The sequence below is a fragment of the Trachurus japonicus genome, chromosome 17 (genome assembly GCF_045865225.1).
Source record: "Trachurus japonicus isolate A0001 chromosome 17, Traja_1.0".
Taxonomy (NCBI): domain Eukaryota; kingdom Metazoa; phylum Chordata; class Actinopteri; order Carangiformes; family Carangidae; genus Trachurus; species Trachurus japonicus.
In genome coordinates this window covers 12,110,619-12,128,069 of record NC_140923.1, presented here as the reverse complement: position 1 = coordinate 12,128,069, position 17,451 = coordinate 12,110,619, and the positions used below count along the sequence as shown (strand labels likewise).

General features: G+C 40.2%; 1 protein-coding gene across 1 annotated transcript in view; it reads right to left on the bottom strand.

Moving 5' to 3' along the window:
• Positions 1 to 3,757: 3,757 nt before the first annotated feature.
• The window catches only part of LOC146970207 (uncharacterized), a 40,129-nt gene continuing 26,435 nt past the window's right edge, over positions 3,758 to 17,451 (bottom strand). The window contains exons 38-50 of the mRNA XM_085805905.1: positions 16,177 to 16,239; positions 15,206 to 15,277; positions 15,159 to 15,161; positions 15,062 to 15,118; positions 13,856 to 13,939; positions 13,612 to 13,674; positions 13,346 to 13,408; positions 12,949 to 13,026; positions 12,293 to 12,329; positions 12,145 to 12,196; positions 10,121 to 10,535; positions 4,572 to 6,189; positions 3,758 to 3,849 (exon numbers count right to left, since the gene is read on the bottom strand). Coding sequence (XP_085662031.1) covers positions 4,582 to 6,189; positions 10,121 to 10,535; positions 12,145 to 12,196; positions 12,293 to 12,329; positions 12,949 to 13,026; positions 13,346 to 13,408; positions 13,612 to 13,674; positions 13,856 to 13,939; positions 15,062 to 15,118; positions 15,159 to 15,161; positions 15,206 to 15,277; positions 16,177 to 16,239 — 2,595 coding nt within the window. The 3' untranslated portion in view covers positions 3,758 to 3,849; positions 4,572 to 4,581. The remainder of the gene's footprint in view (positions 3,850 to 4,571; positions 6,190 to 10,120; positions 10,536 to 12,144; positions 12,197 to 12,292; positions 12,330 to 12,948; positions 13,027 to 13,345; positions 13,409 to 13,611; positions 13,675 to 13,855; positions 13,940 to 15,061; positions 15,119 to 15,158; positions 15,162 to 15,205; positions 15,278 to 16,176; positions 16,240 to 17,451) is intronic.

The window sequence follows — 17,451 nt, the reverse complement described above, 5'->3', positions numbered from 1 at the left end:
TGCATCGAGTGACATCTTTATTACCTGTTTTATTTTCTCACATGCAACTATGAAAATGTATTCACTGGGTGTGGTGAATGATACATAACAAACAATATGTGGATTGAGTTTTCAATTCAAAAAAACAAAACATAAATTTGAATAATCAGTAAAAGCCCCATTGATTTATTTATTCTGTGTATCTTGAGTCTTTTTTGTTTAAATTATTTACTATTACACTTTTTTAAGATCTTGTTTTTATGTTTATTGGTTTACACGTTTACAATTAATAAGAGATGTGATGAGGAGCTGTGAAAAAACTGACAAAAAAAACTAAACAAAGGCAGAAAAGAGATGAAAAGGGAAAATGTATGGCAGCCCGTTTCTGCCAGTGAAAGAAAATAGATATCCTCAAGGTACATTTAGGCGTAATTATGAGACAAAAAGTCAAAATTACGAGATAAAAAGTAATAAGTATCAGATAAAAACTCAAAATAGTTTCAACTTTTCAACCATACTATGTTTGAAATATCTGTCTTCTAATGTAACTTGGCTTTTGACAGATTTGATTAGTTGCTTGGTTAGTTTTCATTCACACAATGAAACCTGAGGAACGAGATGCAGTACTCAGGTCTTAGTAGGCTACTATAGTAATAAAATAAATGAACAATAATTAATAGCAAACACACTACAATAGAAAAAGTCTATATAGTGAATAAAAATATATTAGATTTATAGATGTGAGCTCAGTTTGGCAGTGTGGAGCAGTTCAACATTCACAGTCTTTAGATGAAATGGAGTGAAAGTTGGAAGTTTCCAAGCAAAGAACAGATACTGGAGAATTTACACTACTCACAAAAAGTTTGGGATATTGTACTTTCAGATGAACCTAAAACCTTTAACAGGTGAACTTAATTTGACCTTCTCTAAACTTCTGTTCAGTGTTTCAGTCCTTATTATGTAACATGTTGTTTTCTAACAAGGTCACAACAACAAAGTGTCTGATCCATTACCGTAATTGGCCGAATGACGACTTACTGACGTATGAATGAATGAATGAATGAATGAATGAATACTTTATTTCAAACATGTGAATAACATATTACACTTGAAGCACTAGTCAATAAAAAACCTTGTATGTTTGAAAAGGAATAGGAAGAAGCATTAGCTTATTAATTCCTATCCCTTCTCCACCTAGAATCCTAGGTTATCTTACGTATGGACACGAGAGTGGTTTTACACACTGTTGTCGGCTTTTGTTTCAATAAATTGTCATTGTTTGAGATACTTCTACTGTACTTAAATTGATAAATATAAACATATGGTTTTATTTCTGGTTCGGTAACTGTTGTTCAGTTCTTGTTTGGAATAATTGTAGAATGGTGTTGTATATTTATTAGTATCATTACACTGGAAGAGGAAATAGGTGATCTGCAAGTGCACAATAGGTGAGATGGGTCGGCGTTACAAGCTTATGGCTTCAGCCTATACCTTTTCGGTTAAATTTAAAGTTGTTTTGTTTTTTATGTTGCTTTGTACTGTTAAATAAACTAATCTAATCAATCAATCAATCAAATGTGGTTTAATATCACTGGTGCATGAACTTTTTACATTTTCCATAAATGGCGACTGAAAGTCAAATATCCATAAGAGCACAACGCTCTAGTCAATGTTGTTGTTCGTGCCTCTAAATGGTTAATATCCTACACAACTCTGGATAAACAGAGAAGCAACCTGGAAGTAGTGTCAGTCTGACACTAATGGAAACATTTAATTTCACAACTAATATATTAGGAATAAAGAAACTATCAAATAAATCGTGGCTTCGCTCTCTGCTGCCCCCAGGTGGGGATCGGAGGGCGACAGAAAATCTTTGATCCTTTCTTTTGTTCTGTATTTTCAAAGTTACAGTGATGTTTCTGTTTGGCACTGAGTAATTGAATGAATGAATGAATTTATTTATTTCGGTATATATCAAGCTTATATAACCGAAAGGTTGTAGGTTGAAGCCAAAGCTTATATACCCCTACCCCTTTTACCTTAGAAAATCAAAATAAAATAAAATATATATATATACGCATTAATACAATAGGATCAGATCACAGACATTTGAATTACACAGCGCATAACCCAAAATAGTACAAAATCATTGAACTTAATTTTCCATACTGTAACGAGAAATGATGTTGTTCTTATAAAGTTTTTTAAAGCTGACTAGAGTACAGCATAATTTAATATTTTCAGGACAATTATTCCAGATGTTAACCCCTCTAACAGAAAGACAGTGATTTTTTACAGTAGTTTGAGTCTTTGGTTTCTCAAATAATAGTGGTCTTCTCAGGTTATAACTGGAATCCTTCATTTTAAACAGATTCTGGATATCTTGAGGAAGAAGTTTATTTTTTGCTTTGTACGTGTTTGTATTGTAATGTAATCAACTAAGTCCCTGAATTTCAAAATGTTCAGGCGACTAAATAGTGAGTTGGTTGGCTCACGGAAAGGTTTATTACTGAGGATTCTTATAGCCTTTTTTTGCAATAAAAAAATAGTTACCATTGTTTTGGATAAAAAGAAAAAAAAACGTGCGTATTTTTACTGTGAAAGTGACTTATTCCACTTCGTGTGTCACAAGACTTGTCAAGAAATTAAAACAGAACAGCATCTTCTTCCAAAAACTTATAATAATTTATTTGTTCAATGAGACACCAGCACCATAGAAAACAATGTTTACCCCATATACAGTATATATTTAAAAAAAAACATAGACAAAATGAAAATATAAAACATTTAACAGTGGGAAAAAGTCCAAAATCCCCAAATGCTTCGTTGCACCTGAATCTGACGTCTGACCTGAGACAGCACAGGTGCAACGAGGAGGCGACGCCTGTTAAAGTGCACGAGAGACTGAGAGACGTCTGTAACAGCAACAGGAGATTTCTCATGACATTATTGTTGGTCCGGAGTCGTGTTTGTACTCGCACACGTCACACGGACATTTACACAATAAAAACCACTGCTCCATGAGATGACATAACACACACACACAGTATGTTTATAAGAAAGGCACAATGTGAACTTTAAGAGCCCTTTAAGTTTTACCCCTGAAACACCAGAAATATAAAAAGGAACAGTTAGTTTACACCATTTATCAGAATTAATCACTTTTAAATACAGCACATCTGGCACATCTGTACATCATTATCATTCGGCACTGACACAACACCAGGAGCATCTTATATGAGGATTTTATATCATTTCAAGTCTTTGTGAGTAACACACACTGATAAAAAGTTCATGCTTTGGCAAATTTCAGTGATATCTGACTTTGATGTGTGTGTTTATAATATATATTTAAAGATACTTGATAGTTACATATAATCTTGGACATAAAGGGTTTTTAAAGGGCCATGAATTAGATTTTTGGCTTCATTTCATCCAGGATTTAAAAGTAGCAGCTTCCTCCACAATGCAACATAATGGAGGCAAATACAATTATATGTGTGTGTGTGTGTGTGTGTGTGTGTGTGTGTGTATCGTATTAAAGTATCTGTGCTGCTCTCAGCTCTGAACAAACAACAAATACATGTAAAACTTTAAAACAGCAGCTTCTCTCTCCAGAAACAACGTCCCCAATTTTCTCCCGGCTACACACAACCGATCGGCCCATCAACACGCGGTTATTGATCCGGGCCGATTGGTGCGGTTGGAAAACATTATAATCGTCTTATTTCAAAATCCCCATCACCTACTTTTGTTTTTTTTTTCAACTTTCTAACTATTTAGGCAGAAATCTAAATACATGAACAGGAAGTAATTAGAGATTCATTTGATGATGTCGTCGTGATGTCAGTCCAGCAGCTTCGTTTACTAGTGTGAGTGTTACAGGGATAGTTCAACATTTTGGCAGATTGGCCCATTACCATAATCCCTATAGTCATAGCAGTAGGTTCGTTACCTTTAATTGTCGATGCAAGCTGTTCTAAGAACGGGCGGAGAAGAGCCGTGAGCTGCTCAAAGCTACGTTACGGAGGCTCATGGGATTTCTTGGTTTCCCTCATCAAACTCATCAAATACACAATCCAACAACTCCACAACGCTCTGGTGGACAAGTTGTGACCTGCACATTCACCACGCTATGAGATAATAACACAACGTTACCACACAGAGTTGTTTTAGAGGGAAATACAGAGACTGCTTGATGAAAAACTGTCCCTGAACGCAACGTGCATCAGCGGCTTTGCATGAATTTCCCTCTAAAACAACTCTGTCTGGTAACGTTGTGTTATTATCTCATAGCGTGGTGAATGTGCAGGTCACAACTTGTCCACCAGAGCGTTTTGGAGTTGTTGGATTGTGTATTTGATGAGTTTGATGAGGGAAACCAAGAAATCCCATAATGAGCCTCCGTAGCGTAGCTCTGAGCAGCTCACGGCTCTGCTCCGCCGTTCTAAAAATGGCTTGCACCGACAATTAAAGGTAACGAACCTACTGCTAAAACTATTTGGATTATGGCAATGGGCCAATTCGCCAAAGTGTTGAACTATCCCTTTAATTAGTATGATGAGTTCACAGTAAAGAAAAAAAAAGTAGAGCCACATCTGATTAAATGTAGAGTCCGTCGTCCAGCAGAGCGTTGGACCGAGGTCGAGATCCTCTCCGGCTGTGTCCCTGCTCTCTCTCTCTGTCGCTCTCTCTCCTCTCTCTCTCCTTCCTCCTCTTCCTCCTCTCCTCCTCCTCCTCCTCCTTCTTCTTCTCCTTCTCCTTCTCCCTCTCATCTCCTCCCGCTCTCTCAAACTGCCTCCTCGCACTCTCCACTCTGGTCCCTCCTCTCCTGTGGGAGCTCGACCCCGACCCCGCCTCCCCCTCCTCCGTCCTGTGACTTCGCTGCGACTCCTTCCTCCCGTGCTCCTCCCCTCCCTCGTTGCTCCTCCTCCTCCTCTCCTCTCGTCCTTTTTCTCTCCGGTCCTTCCCTCCTCTCTCTTCCTCCTCCTCCTCCTCCCTCCTCCTCCTCCTGCTGCTGCTGCTGTCCGTCCTCTCGCCCTCTCTCCTGTTCAGCCGCTCCACGTCTCTGCTGCTGCTCCCTCTCTTCTCCTTCTCCGTCTCTCTGTTTTCATATTTACTCCCTCGTTCTCTGTCCTGCTCGCTCCGGCTGCTGCTGCTGTGCCTCCTCGCGCTCCCACTCTCCCTCTCCCTCTCCTCTTCTTTCTCTTTATTCGTTGATCTCTTTCTCCCCCCGTTGTTCTCCTCCTCCCTGCTGCTCCGGTGTCTTTGACTCTCTCTCTCGGGTTTCACCTCCTCTGATTTGCTCCCGGCGACTTCCTCCTCCTGCTGCTGCTGCTGCTGCTCTCTTTCTTTTTCCTTCCTAACCTCTCGTTTGCTCTCTTTTCCAGCCGTCACTCTGTTTTCAGCCTCTTTGTCTTTTTTGCTTCCTTTCTGAGGTTGTTCTTTCGAAACCTCCTCTATGGCGGATTTCTCTATTTTCTTTTCTTTCTCTTCATCCGACAGCTTCTCGGATTTGCCCTTCTCCTTCTTTCCATCGCTCTCTTTTGCTTCCTCCTCTTTCTCCTTCTTTGTCTCTGGCTCTCCTTTCTCCTTCACGCTCTTCTCCTCCTTCTTCTCTTTGCCCTTCACACTCTCCTTCTCCGTCTCTTTGCCCTTCTTCTGCACCTCCTCCACCTTCTTGTCCAGCTTCTCCTCCATGAGGTCCAGCTCCTGCTCCAGCTCCGCCAGCTTCTTCGGGTCCGACTCCAGGTCGTCGTCGTCGACCTCCACCTCCACCTCCTCGATCTCCTCGTACTCCTCCACCTCGATGCCGTCCATCGTTTTCTGCAGCTGCGTCTTCACCTTGTTCAGCTCCAGCAGGCCGTCCTGCAGGTCTTTGCAAACCTCCCGCACTTTGCCCGCGAATTTGGTCTTGGCTCCTTTGCGGAGCTCGTGCGAGTCTTTGGCGAGGAAGAAAACGTCCAGGGCGAGGAAGAGCCCCGACATGACGCCCGTGGTGACGCTGATGGCCTGAGCGGCTTTGGCGGCGCCGCCCGCAGCGCCCAGGACCTGCACGGTGCTGATGAGTTTGTCCGTGTTGATCATCAGGGCTTTGCCGGCGCGGCCGCCCTCCTTCATCACGTGCTTGATGTTGTGGTTCAGAGCCTTTTTGGCGGTGCTCTCCGAGAATTTCTCAAAGTCCCACTCCTGCAGAGTGTCCATACCTTCCTACAAGAGACACGGAGAACAGACAGAAGGGTCAATCACCTTTACACCACCATAATCACCATAACCCCTATAGTCATAACAGTAGGTTCGTTACCTTTATTTGTCGGTGCAAGCTGTTTTTAGAACGGTGGAGCAGAGCCATGAGCTGATCAGAGCTACGCTACGGAGGCTCATGGGATTTCTTGGTTTCCCTCATCAAACTCATCAAATACACAATCCAACAACTCCACAACGCTCTGGTGGACAAGTTGTGACCTGCACATTCACCACGCTATGAGATAATAACACAACGTTACCAGACAGAGTTGTTTTAGAGGGAAATTCATGCAAAACCGCTGATGCATGCTCCTGTCGGGGACAGTTTTCCAGCAAACAGTCTCTGTATTTCCCTCTAAAACAACTCTGTGTGGTAACGTTGTGTTATTATCTCATAGCGTGGTGAATGTGCAGGTCACAACTTGTCCACCAGAGCGTTGTGGAGTTGTTGGATTGTGTATTTGATGAGTCTGATGAGGGAAACCAAGAAATCCCATGAGCCTCCGTAGCGTAGCTCTGAGCAGCTCACCGCTCTGCTCCGCCGTTCTAAAAATAGCTTGCACCAACAAATAAAGGACGAACCTACTCCTAAGACTATAGGGAGTATGGCAATGGGCCAATTTGCCAAAGTGTTGAACTATCCCTTTAACATCTGATACTACACTTATTATTATCGCCATATACAGATGTTTACTTATTGTTAAAATTATTATGTTATGTATTTGTAACATTATGCTGAAATATTTTCAGCAGAGCATCACTTCCTCTTGACTTTCTTCGAGGTGGAACAAAAATAATGCAGACACAACATCCAACAACTTTTCAAAAGACCAGTTTGTAGGATTTAGTGACATCTAGTGGTGGGAAAGTGGAAATGCTGTAAACACAGGAACAGTAGTGGAGACCGGGGATGGTTCTAACACTTTTTGTCTCAGCTCAGTTGCAGAGTGTTCATGGTGGGGCTTTGACACAGAGTCTATAAACTATCTATAAACTATATCACAGAATTCACAACCTGGGGTAAAATGTAACTGTGAGATTTAAAACTAAAAACTGAGACAACACCACAAAACATCCATCTATGTAAGTTTATTGTGCATGTTCCAACACTAAAGCATCTTCCTGTGGTTCAGTATGAACAACGAGAACTCATCACTGACGGTTAAATGAAGAACAGTGACAGTGGTGTGGAACCTGACATTAGAAAGATGTCTTAACCCTCTATGGTGGCATTATGATGCCAGTGGGGAAAAAATGTTTGGAGTGTTTTTATGTCTCAAAATAGACTAAATAAACATAATCTAAAGAAATTTTAAAAAAAATTATTTATTTTTGGAAGTTTTTGGGATTTGTTGACTGTAGGCAACATTGTACTATTATGGTTCATCATCTACTGTATCAGAAACACCAGTCTCTGTAGACTTTCACCTTCACTGGCCTCATCCTCATCCCAATTCTCATTCTCATCTTCCTCATCATCATCATAATAGCCTGATGTTTACTTTACTGCATCCAAAATCTAATTTATTAAGGATAAAAAACAAAATTATGTTATTTATTATATGTTTTTGAACATTATATTTACACCTAAACACACACTACCATAGTCTCATAATGCAATATTGATTCCATAATGGTCCACTGTCGCCTCAAGGCAACATTGCAATTTTCTATAATGGTACGTTGTTGCTTTCGGGCAACAGGTGCATTTTAACAAGTTTCCCTTATTTAATAAGTAAATAAATTGCATGGAACTATTAAAAATTAAACTTTACTAATCTATTAGTGTAAATATATTTTTTTCCAGATGAAAAAGGGCCAGGAAGTTACTGTATGTTTTCAGACCGTTTTAGTGGAGCAAAATGGCAAACCTGTTTCCTTTGAAAAAGTCTGCAAGAAAGGGTTTCAGTGGCTTCTTGAAAGTCATGTGATGAATTAAAGCATTGTTATTGGTTCTCTAAGGTCTCCTCTCTTTTTTAAAGTATTACAGCATTAAATGGGATGAATTGTGGAGATGTGACAGGCCAAAACGTGGTATGTTGCCTGAGGGCAACATGGTACCATAGAACATCTTCTGATAAGACCAGTGAAGTTGTGTAAAACTGTGTATGAATGGAAACCTTCAGCAGGTCAGAAGCAGCTAAAGTTCCAGGAAAGACGATGCTGATGATATGAAACAACAAAGATAAACGGTGTTGCAACCATCCCCACCTCTGTCAGTTATTGTTTTCTACCAGCCGTACCAGCATGGTGGTTGGAAATAAACATTGATGAAATGACTCATGTTTTACCTAAGAACCTGCTCCTTATATAAATAACCTAATTCAAACGTCAACAGTATCGATACCAGTCAAAAAAAAAAATTATACAGCATTTTAAAGGAGGTACTTGTTTTATTTTTTATTATTTGTTTATTTCTATATTTTAATGAGTTTTCATTTTGTTCTTGTATTATCTGCTGTTTTTATTGTCTGTAAAGCGACTTTGAGTTCCCTGAAAAGCGCTCTATAAACAAAATGTATTATTATTATTATTCCTGAGTTTATTTATTCAGTATCTTTTTCAGTTATGGCCGTCAAACTGGATGATAGGGGAAGTCCCATGGTGTCTGTTTTTCAGAGGTTTTAATTAACAATAATACATCATATAAATTATATTTTTTGTTGCACTGGAATCGGATCAATACTCAATTTTAATTGATCTGCAAAGTTCAGGTGTTAGAGTCGGTATCTGGACGGACAAAACATTTCTACTTCCACGCGTGTTGCCTTCAGGTTCTGTAAAAAATGCAAAACCCCCGACTGGAGACTCCGCTCTCTATTTCTAAGGTTTAAAGGACAATTCCGGGCAAATTCAACTCGGGGGTGTATTTTCCTAACATTTTAGGTCTAAAAGAATGAATCTGAAGATTTTCAGTTTAATCACTCCTGTTTTGCGGTAGTTGTGTCTGTCCCCGCATCGCCACGGCAGCAATGAATGGGAGCGGATGCAAGTTCCACTGGTTAGACTGTTTACATCCCTCAAAGCCGCAATTGTTTTCCACAGACAGCGTCAGGTGGCTACTCAAACATGCACTGAGAAGTTTGTTTACTTGAAGCAAGTCAAGAGTTGATATTCCTGTGTTTATGACACAAACGGGAGCTTCCGACTGCACGTGAACACACCGAGCGTCAACTTGGGTCTCAACTCTGCGAGACTTTGAATTAGATCTAGTTTTACAAACATGTCGGGTTGCTTGAAGTAAATAAACTTCTGGGTGCATGTTTGAGTAGCCATCTGACGCTGTCTGTGGAAAAAAATTGCAGCTTTGAGGGATGTAAACAGCCTAAACAGCGGAACTTACATCCGCTCCCATTCATCGCTGCCGTGGCGATGCGGAGACAGACACAACTACCACAAAACAGGAGCGATTAAACTGAAAATCTTCAGATTCCTTCTTTTAGGAAAGGCAAGGCAAGGCAAATTTATTTGTATAGCCCGTTTTTACAAACAGTTTGTCTCAAAGGGCTTTACATGGCATCATAGCAACATCCTCTGTCCTTAGACCCTCACATCGACTGAGGAAAAACTCCATGGAAACCCTTTTAACAGGGAAAAATCAGAGAAACCTCAGGGTGAGCAACAAAGGAGGGATCCCTCACCCAGGACGGACAGACGTGCAATAGATGTGGTCACAGACAAGAAAACAGTTTACAGTTTATGTCACAGAATGTGCAAAATATGGAATATTAGACCTAAAATGTTAGGAAAATACAGCCCCGAGTTGAATTTGCCCAGAACTGTCCTTTAACACAAGTTTTAAGTGATTATACACTAATAAAAACATAATTTATTGTTTATTAAATCCATTTTCTCGACACTGCTCCTTTAACGTCTGAACTGAACGTTTTCTCACCTGCACGAACTCCAGACACTCCCTGATGACCTTGATCTCCTCCTGGTAGCCCTGGATCATCTTCTCCACCTTCTTCCTGTCCATGTTGGAGTGAACCGTGTCCGTGATGTTGGCCGTCGCCGAGGTGATGCTGCCCGCCGTCGCCACGCCGATCCCCACCGCCGTGACGATGATGGAGGCGCCGAACGTGAAGGGGGCCAGGATGAGCCCCGTGATGGTGGCCACGCTGCCCGCCACGCTGGCCACGCCCCCGCCCACGGCCGCCGTCACCGTCTTCTTGTGGAAGTGGTCGGCGGCGTCGGCCAGAGCCAGAAGCTCCAGGATGTAGTGCTGCAGCGACGCTCCGCGCTGGTTGAAGAGACGCACGAAGAGACGGGCCGCCATGTAGATACGGTCAGCCGCCTGCTCCATCGCCCTGAGCAGGAAGAGACGAGGGAGGTGAGATGATAGATCGATAACTGGGAAATATTTTAAAGGGATAGTTCAACATTTTGGCAAATTGGCCCATTGCCTGAATTTATACTTATATTCATTATTCAAACCTTATATATTGATATTTAGAAAATAACTGATAATGAAAATGATCATACATGAAATATTCACATTTGTCATTTTAACTGCTAAGTTGGCAAATATTGGAAATAGGAAGGAAACAGGAATTTAAAAGGACCACGAGGAGTTTTGAAAAGCAAAGTGTTTTCACACTACATTTAAAAAACAAAGAAAAACACGCACTCTCCAACAAAACTCTCAGGAACAAACTAAAGAGGTGCACGGCCAAAAGATAAACTTAAAGAAACAAAAGAAAGGCCAGCAGACTGCACACTGAGGAAGACGTTGTCGAAACCGGTTTGTGCATGTTAAGCGCCGACACAGTATGAAATAAAAGACAATGAGAAGGACACGAGTCCTGCTGGCCTTTCTTTTGTTTCTTTAAGTTCACACTACATTTCCCATGAGCCTCCACGCAGACGCAAGACGGACAAAAGCAAAAACATCTGCCAAGAACGTTTTCATTCATCAATAATGAAAGTCGGAGGTTTGAAGACCATCAGATACCGTCGTAGTTCCGACCATAAACGACGCCAGCTAGCGATTCAGCTGCGTTATCGCATGACCCGCCCGGCAGCACCCGGGAACAGGGCCGTTGCTAGGAATTCTGGGCCCCCTTAAAGAATACTAAATTGGGCCCCTCCCCCTAACTTTTCCTTTTTTTTTCTTAGACTACGTATGTATTATCGTTTTTTATTTAGCCTTCTTTGTTTTGATGCTAATGCAGCATTACACTGCAAAAACTCAAGTATCTTAGCAAGTCTTATTTCTAGTCAAAATGTCATTTCTAGTCAAAACAAATCTCATTCTACTTAAAATAAGACACATCATATTAAAAGTAGCTTGTTTTTAGACACTTTTTACTTCTTTCAAGCATATTTTCACTTGGAATAAGTAGAAAAAATCTGATAGTGGAGCAAGTTTTTCTTCCTTATTACAAGCACAAAAAACTTACTTTCACTGGCAGATTTTTCTATTTATTGTGAATTTAAGTGAAAATTATCTAAAAACAAGTTAATTTTTAGGTAATGAGTCTTATTTTAAGTGGAAAGAGATTAGTTTTGAAGTTTTTACAGTGTACTATGAGTATTAGTCAGGGTCTTACGCAGAATAAATCAGTCATACAAAGATTAGACTACTGGGGTTTTTTATGGGCCCCACTGGGCGCTGGGCCCCTAGAATTATCATCACCTTTCTCCCCTATACAACGGCCCTGCCCGGGAAACCGAAACTAGGAAATGCTGGGCGAGTCGACCACTAAATAATAATATCGAAATAACTATAAAGACAAAACGATAAATTCATCGAAAATGTACCCATTAACAAGTGGGTAACGTAGATTCATCCACATTAATATGAGACTCTTTTATAACCAAAAGCAAACTCCTCGGGGTCTCTTTAATATCTAATTAAATAAATCATAAAATAACAAACAAAACAAAATCTGAACCAAAGATTATTCCTCCGCTCACATTTCCTCGTCCTCCGCCTGGAAGTTAGACGCCTCGTTCCACTCGGCCCAACCTGGTCGACAGCAGCAGAGGAGACACAGTCAGTTTGAGGAGGAGCAAACATGTTATAAAACTCATTAAACGACACCAGAAACAAACAAACACAAACCTTTGACTGTGTTCCACCACTCCATCAACTCATCGGCCTCCTGAAAATCACAATCAGGATGAGAACATGTTATTGATCTCTTAGGATGATTTACAGAAGAGAAAGGAAGAAAAGAAGAAAAAATGAAATTGATATCACAGATAAAGATCAAATAAAGATAAATGTGGGAATGAAATATATAGAAAGGTCTTAAAAACATTACAGCACTCTGTCAAAATGCAGCTGACAAGTAAGGTTAAAACATAAAGACATAAGATGGAAAATGACCAGATTTTAAATGTTAAATATCCAAATTTTCTGAGACATTGAATTTTAGGTCTTCAATAGATGTGAAGCCATAATCATTAGATAAATAAAGACATTAAATGTTTCATTCTGTGTGAAATGGATCTATATAATGTATTAGTTTCACTTTTTGAATTGAATTACTGACATAAATAAACTTTTCCATGATATTCTAATTTATTGAGATGCAGCTGTATATGATGAAACATGCACACACACACACACACACACACACACACACACACACACACACACACACACACACACACACACACACACACACACACACACACACACACACACACACACACACACACACACACACACACACACACACACACACACACACACACACAGGAAATAAAACACACCGGCTCTTCTTCTTCCCGTGGGTTGCCTTCGGTCGGGTAAGCTGCCATCTCCACAGGCTGCACCTCCACCGTGCTCTCCTGCAGAAACACAACGTTTAACACAATAAGACACGCTGCATATATCATATATCATATATTATATTATATATTATTTAAATTTTAATACATGGTTTAATACTTTTTGCTCTCATATACTGTACTTTTTCACCCCAAGAGTTAATTCATTTATTCATCTGATAGATTTATTCTGTCGACCAAACCGTGATGTTCATGGTCTATTAAATGTCATGTATAAATTAAATATAATACACTCAGAAAAAAACAAAAGAACAATCAAACCAGGTCTCAGTCTAAATATCTAGACTGTGTTTCTACTTTAAAATCTCTTCTTGCCAACCTGAGCTGGGTTCATGTCCTGCAGCTCCACCGTCTCTTCAATCAGCGGCAACTTGTCTGGCGTCTGTGCAGGAGGAAAAAAGGACGAGTGGTGTCAATAACAGTAACACAGAAGACAAAGCACATATTTACTTAAGTAGATATAAAAACAGAACCAATGAATTTGTTGTATTTTAGCACATTTCTATCTGTTTGTTTAAGATTTCCAATGCAAATGAAGAACGGGAGCAGGAGGTAGAACAGCTGCGTCAGGAAGTCAGTACGAACCTGTGAGGGCAAATTAATCTTGGGAAGTTTGGGAAGAGTTTTCTTGACCCGGAAAGAGACAACCTGAGGGAAATATCAGGAAAATAAAAACATTTAAGAACAGAGAACAAGCAGGAAGCAAAATAAAAACGTCTTGAGGCAGAAATCCATGATATTATGTAAATACATCTGATATTTTCTTGTTCCTGTTTTTTTTTCCCGTCCTGTCAGGTCTCTGGACGTGTTTGTGTTTGTTTTAACTCACTCGTCTTTTCTTCTTGATCGTCCTCCTTCGTCTCAGACCTCCTCCTCCTCCTCCTCCTTCTGCTGCCTCCATGTCCTCACTCTCCTGCAACACACGGTCGAGATGCACAGGGTTTATTTAACAGCTGCACAGAAGACACATTCATCTAACCACCTCACATTGCATTTAATATACTGCATATTATTAGCGTTATAAAATATTAGGGCTGGGACTTTAACACGTTAATTACGATTAATTAATTACACAAAAATTAACGCGTTAAAAAAATTAACGCATTTTAATCGCACGTATTAAAAAAAAATGTTTTTTTTTTTTTTTTTTTCTCACGCGAGAGAGGCGGCAGTTTGAGAGGCTGACTGGCAGAGATGAGAGCTGGTGAAACACTAGCATGCTTATTTAAAACACCATCTCTGATCTCTGCCTGCACATAGATACACAGACACGGGCGCACGCTAAATGTGCTATATAGCGCTAATTGCTCAGCTGCAGCGCTATATCTATGACCTGTCACTGTCACAGGTGCAGCTCATCTCATTATGACAGGACTTCACCCTCAGAGCTCTGTCTTCAGACTGTCCTGACCTGTCCCTGAACATCACACAGGGACAACATGGAGCTGCTGTGTGATTGGTTACTGAGTTTTATTAATGTTTACATCAGGCTGAGTTCAACAAATCAGTTTATGCTACTGTGATTTAAGTAGCCTAGTTAAATACTACAGTAATCATCATAGTGTATTGGAAGGAAAGATCATTTAATCTGTATGTATCAAATATCCATTAATGAATTAATCGATAATTTGCATCCCTAGTCTGTTGGTCTTGGTTAAGTACCACCTTGAATGCTTAAGCTTATGTATTCAGTCATTCAATGGTATACTAAAATCCATGTGAAAAAAAAATGCTTCTCACTGTTCTCAGGTCAAATATTTATATGCGATTAAAATGCGATTAATTGCTATTAATTAATTACAAAGCCTCTAATTAATTCGATTAATTTTTTTAATCGAGTCCCGGCCCTATAAAATATATTTTATTATTTCTTTCTATCAAGCAAGGACTGAAAAAACTCAACTCTTCTGTACCACATCATCACAAACCTGCAGATTTAACATGTTTTCTGTGTAGAGAGAATTTAGAGCTGCTGCATCGACACAACTTCAAATGCACAGAGAGAAAAGGAAACTAATCTGGGTCACTGTCGCACCTGTTGCTCCAGAGTTTTGGGCGTCCTCCTGAACATCCCAGCGAAGCCTCCTCTCTTCTCATGCAGAGAGAAAAATCTGTGTAAGCCACAATTTAACTTCCTTTATACATCCAACAACAGGTGAACACGCTGAAGCAGACTCACCTTTGTGTTGCTCGATGCTTCCAAAAGATTATCGTTACTGCCGTACAGTTCACCGCGAGCTGACAGACCCTCCTTAAAGACACACAGCGACATCCATCTGTTACTTTAACATGCTGGGATTTTAGTTACTCAACAGGAATCACATGATAAACACCACGCTGCCTGAGATTATTGCACACTGACATCTAAAGCTCTGTGTGCAAAAGGACAGTAAACCATGCAGGATGCAAGCACCACGCCAATAATCTGTTTATCAAAATGGAGAGTATTAAAGTTTGCTGACTTTGTAAAAATTAAAACTGCACAGATAATATACAAAGCCAAGAATAATTTACTCCCTAATAATATTCAAAAAACTGTTCAAGGAAAGAGAGGGGAGATGCGAGCTAAGAGGGAAACTTAACTTAAACCAGAATAAATACTACAGTACATTAAAAAGCATGTGTATCTCTGTGGCTGGGTTAGGGTTAATTTAAAAATAGATTAAAACATCGTATGATAGAAAGCTATAAACAGGATTGATCAATTGGGTTTTGATTGCAACTGTAATACTGTTTACTTATTTTATTTTTTGGCTTCATTTGTTAATTATTAGAAACTTGCTTCTTTCTGTAACTCTGAAACCATGAAGAGCTCTAATGGTTTTACTGAAATAATGAATTAAAGGGTAGTAGGCATTTACAAGTTAGATACCTTCAGCCTACACCTTTTCGATCTACTTATGAACTAGTTGAACTAAGGATTGTATTATGGAAGGTTGACTGATGATGTGATTGATGCTCGACTGTAAACACTTTGTGCACAAGATCGAATAAACAAACTACTACTAAAACTTTCTAATGTATAGATTTTTTGTGGACTTTTGCTCTTTATTCTCGTGCAGGTTCATCAACACTGCTGCTGCAAATATACTTGCAAATATACTTGCTAAACAAGTTGCAAAGTGCATCCAAAGACTTCATATTTCCCACCTCAGTGTCGTCAGCGAGGCTGTCACAGCTCCCTGACAGCTCCTTCGCACTGCTGAGAGGATCCTGCAGAACAATCAGGTCATTTTTTTTAAAGAACTAAACCACAAATATAATTCACTTAAAGCAGAAGTAAGCGATATTTTTGTGTTAATATAAGTCTTAAATAGTTCTATCTTCCGACAGCAATCACTTACATAGAGTGTTTGGACCGAAACACGGGTCTGTCAGCAGTGTTGTGGTAGAGTACTTTAATTACTTTTTTCGTGTAACGTGTAACGTAACGCGTTAGTTTCGTGAGTTGAGCAATCAGTAACTTAGTTATTTATAAAAAAAAGTAATCCGTTACTTTTCGCCGGATAAGGAAAGGAAAATCCCGACTGCAGCCTGCTTTTTGTCAGACAGTAGACTACTGTGCAACCTGCGGATGTGTCAGCCGAGGCGCAGCGCTGTGATGCGTCTGTGCCCTGCTGACCTACGTTACCTATGTGTGTGTGTGTGCGCGTGCGTTTCAATTCGCCGGCGAAAAGGACAAGAACATAACGGTAAAATGCACACTCTGCGTTGGTGATAAGCTTCTATCGACCGCAAAAAAATCCACATCCAATTTAAGGGCCCATTTACATGGATCAGCTCCACGTAGCCTACGGACCTGCTTCTCCAGCAGCAACAGCTCAGCCCGGCTCTCAGTGCTCGCTGCTTTCAGCAGCTCCCTCTCGGCAGCGGCAGCTCAGTTCTCCCCCGGTCCAACCCGGATCTCTACTCCATAGCTGCCGTAGCAGCAGTGTCATACTGTACCAGTACATTCAACTGCATTTTTTAAAAACTTTTATTACACACAACAATGCAGGGCGTTCACGTCTCGCCAGCCTCCCTCCTCTCCACACGTGAGTCCTCCGTTCAAACCGACAGACAGATCGAGCAGTGAAGCCGCTGAGAGGGATTCACGGCAATTCCTGAATTTTGATCAGTTCTGCGATAAAAAAAAAAACAAAAAAAACCCCCCGCTTTGTGGCATATTTCTGACTGTCTTTCCTGTTATTATTATCCTGTAGAGTTAATTTGGTTGGATGACTGATGTTATTCGTCAGGACTCAGTGCATTTAAAAGAGGCTGTGTGTCTGTTAAGTTGCAGCATGTGCGAGGCGCGCTGCAAAAGGCTTTTAATGTTTGGTAACGCATGAGTACTCTAACGCGTTACTTTTATTCATAGGTAACGCAGTAACGTAACTGATTACTTTTAATTGATGGTAACGTTGTAACTTGATTAACTACTTT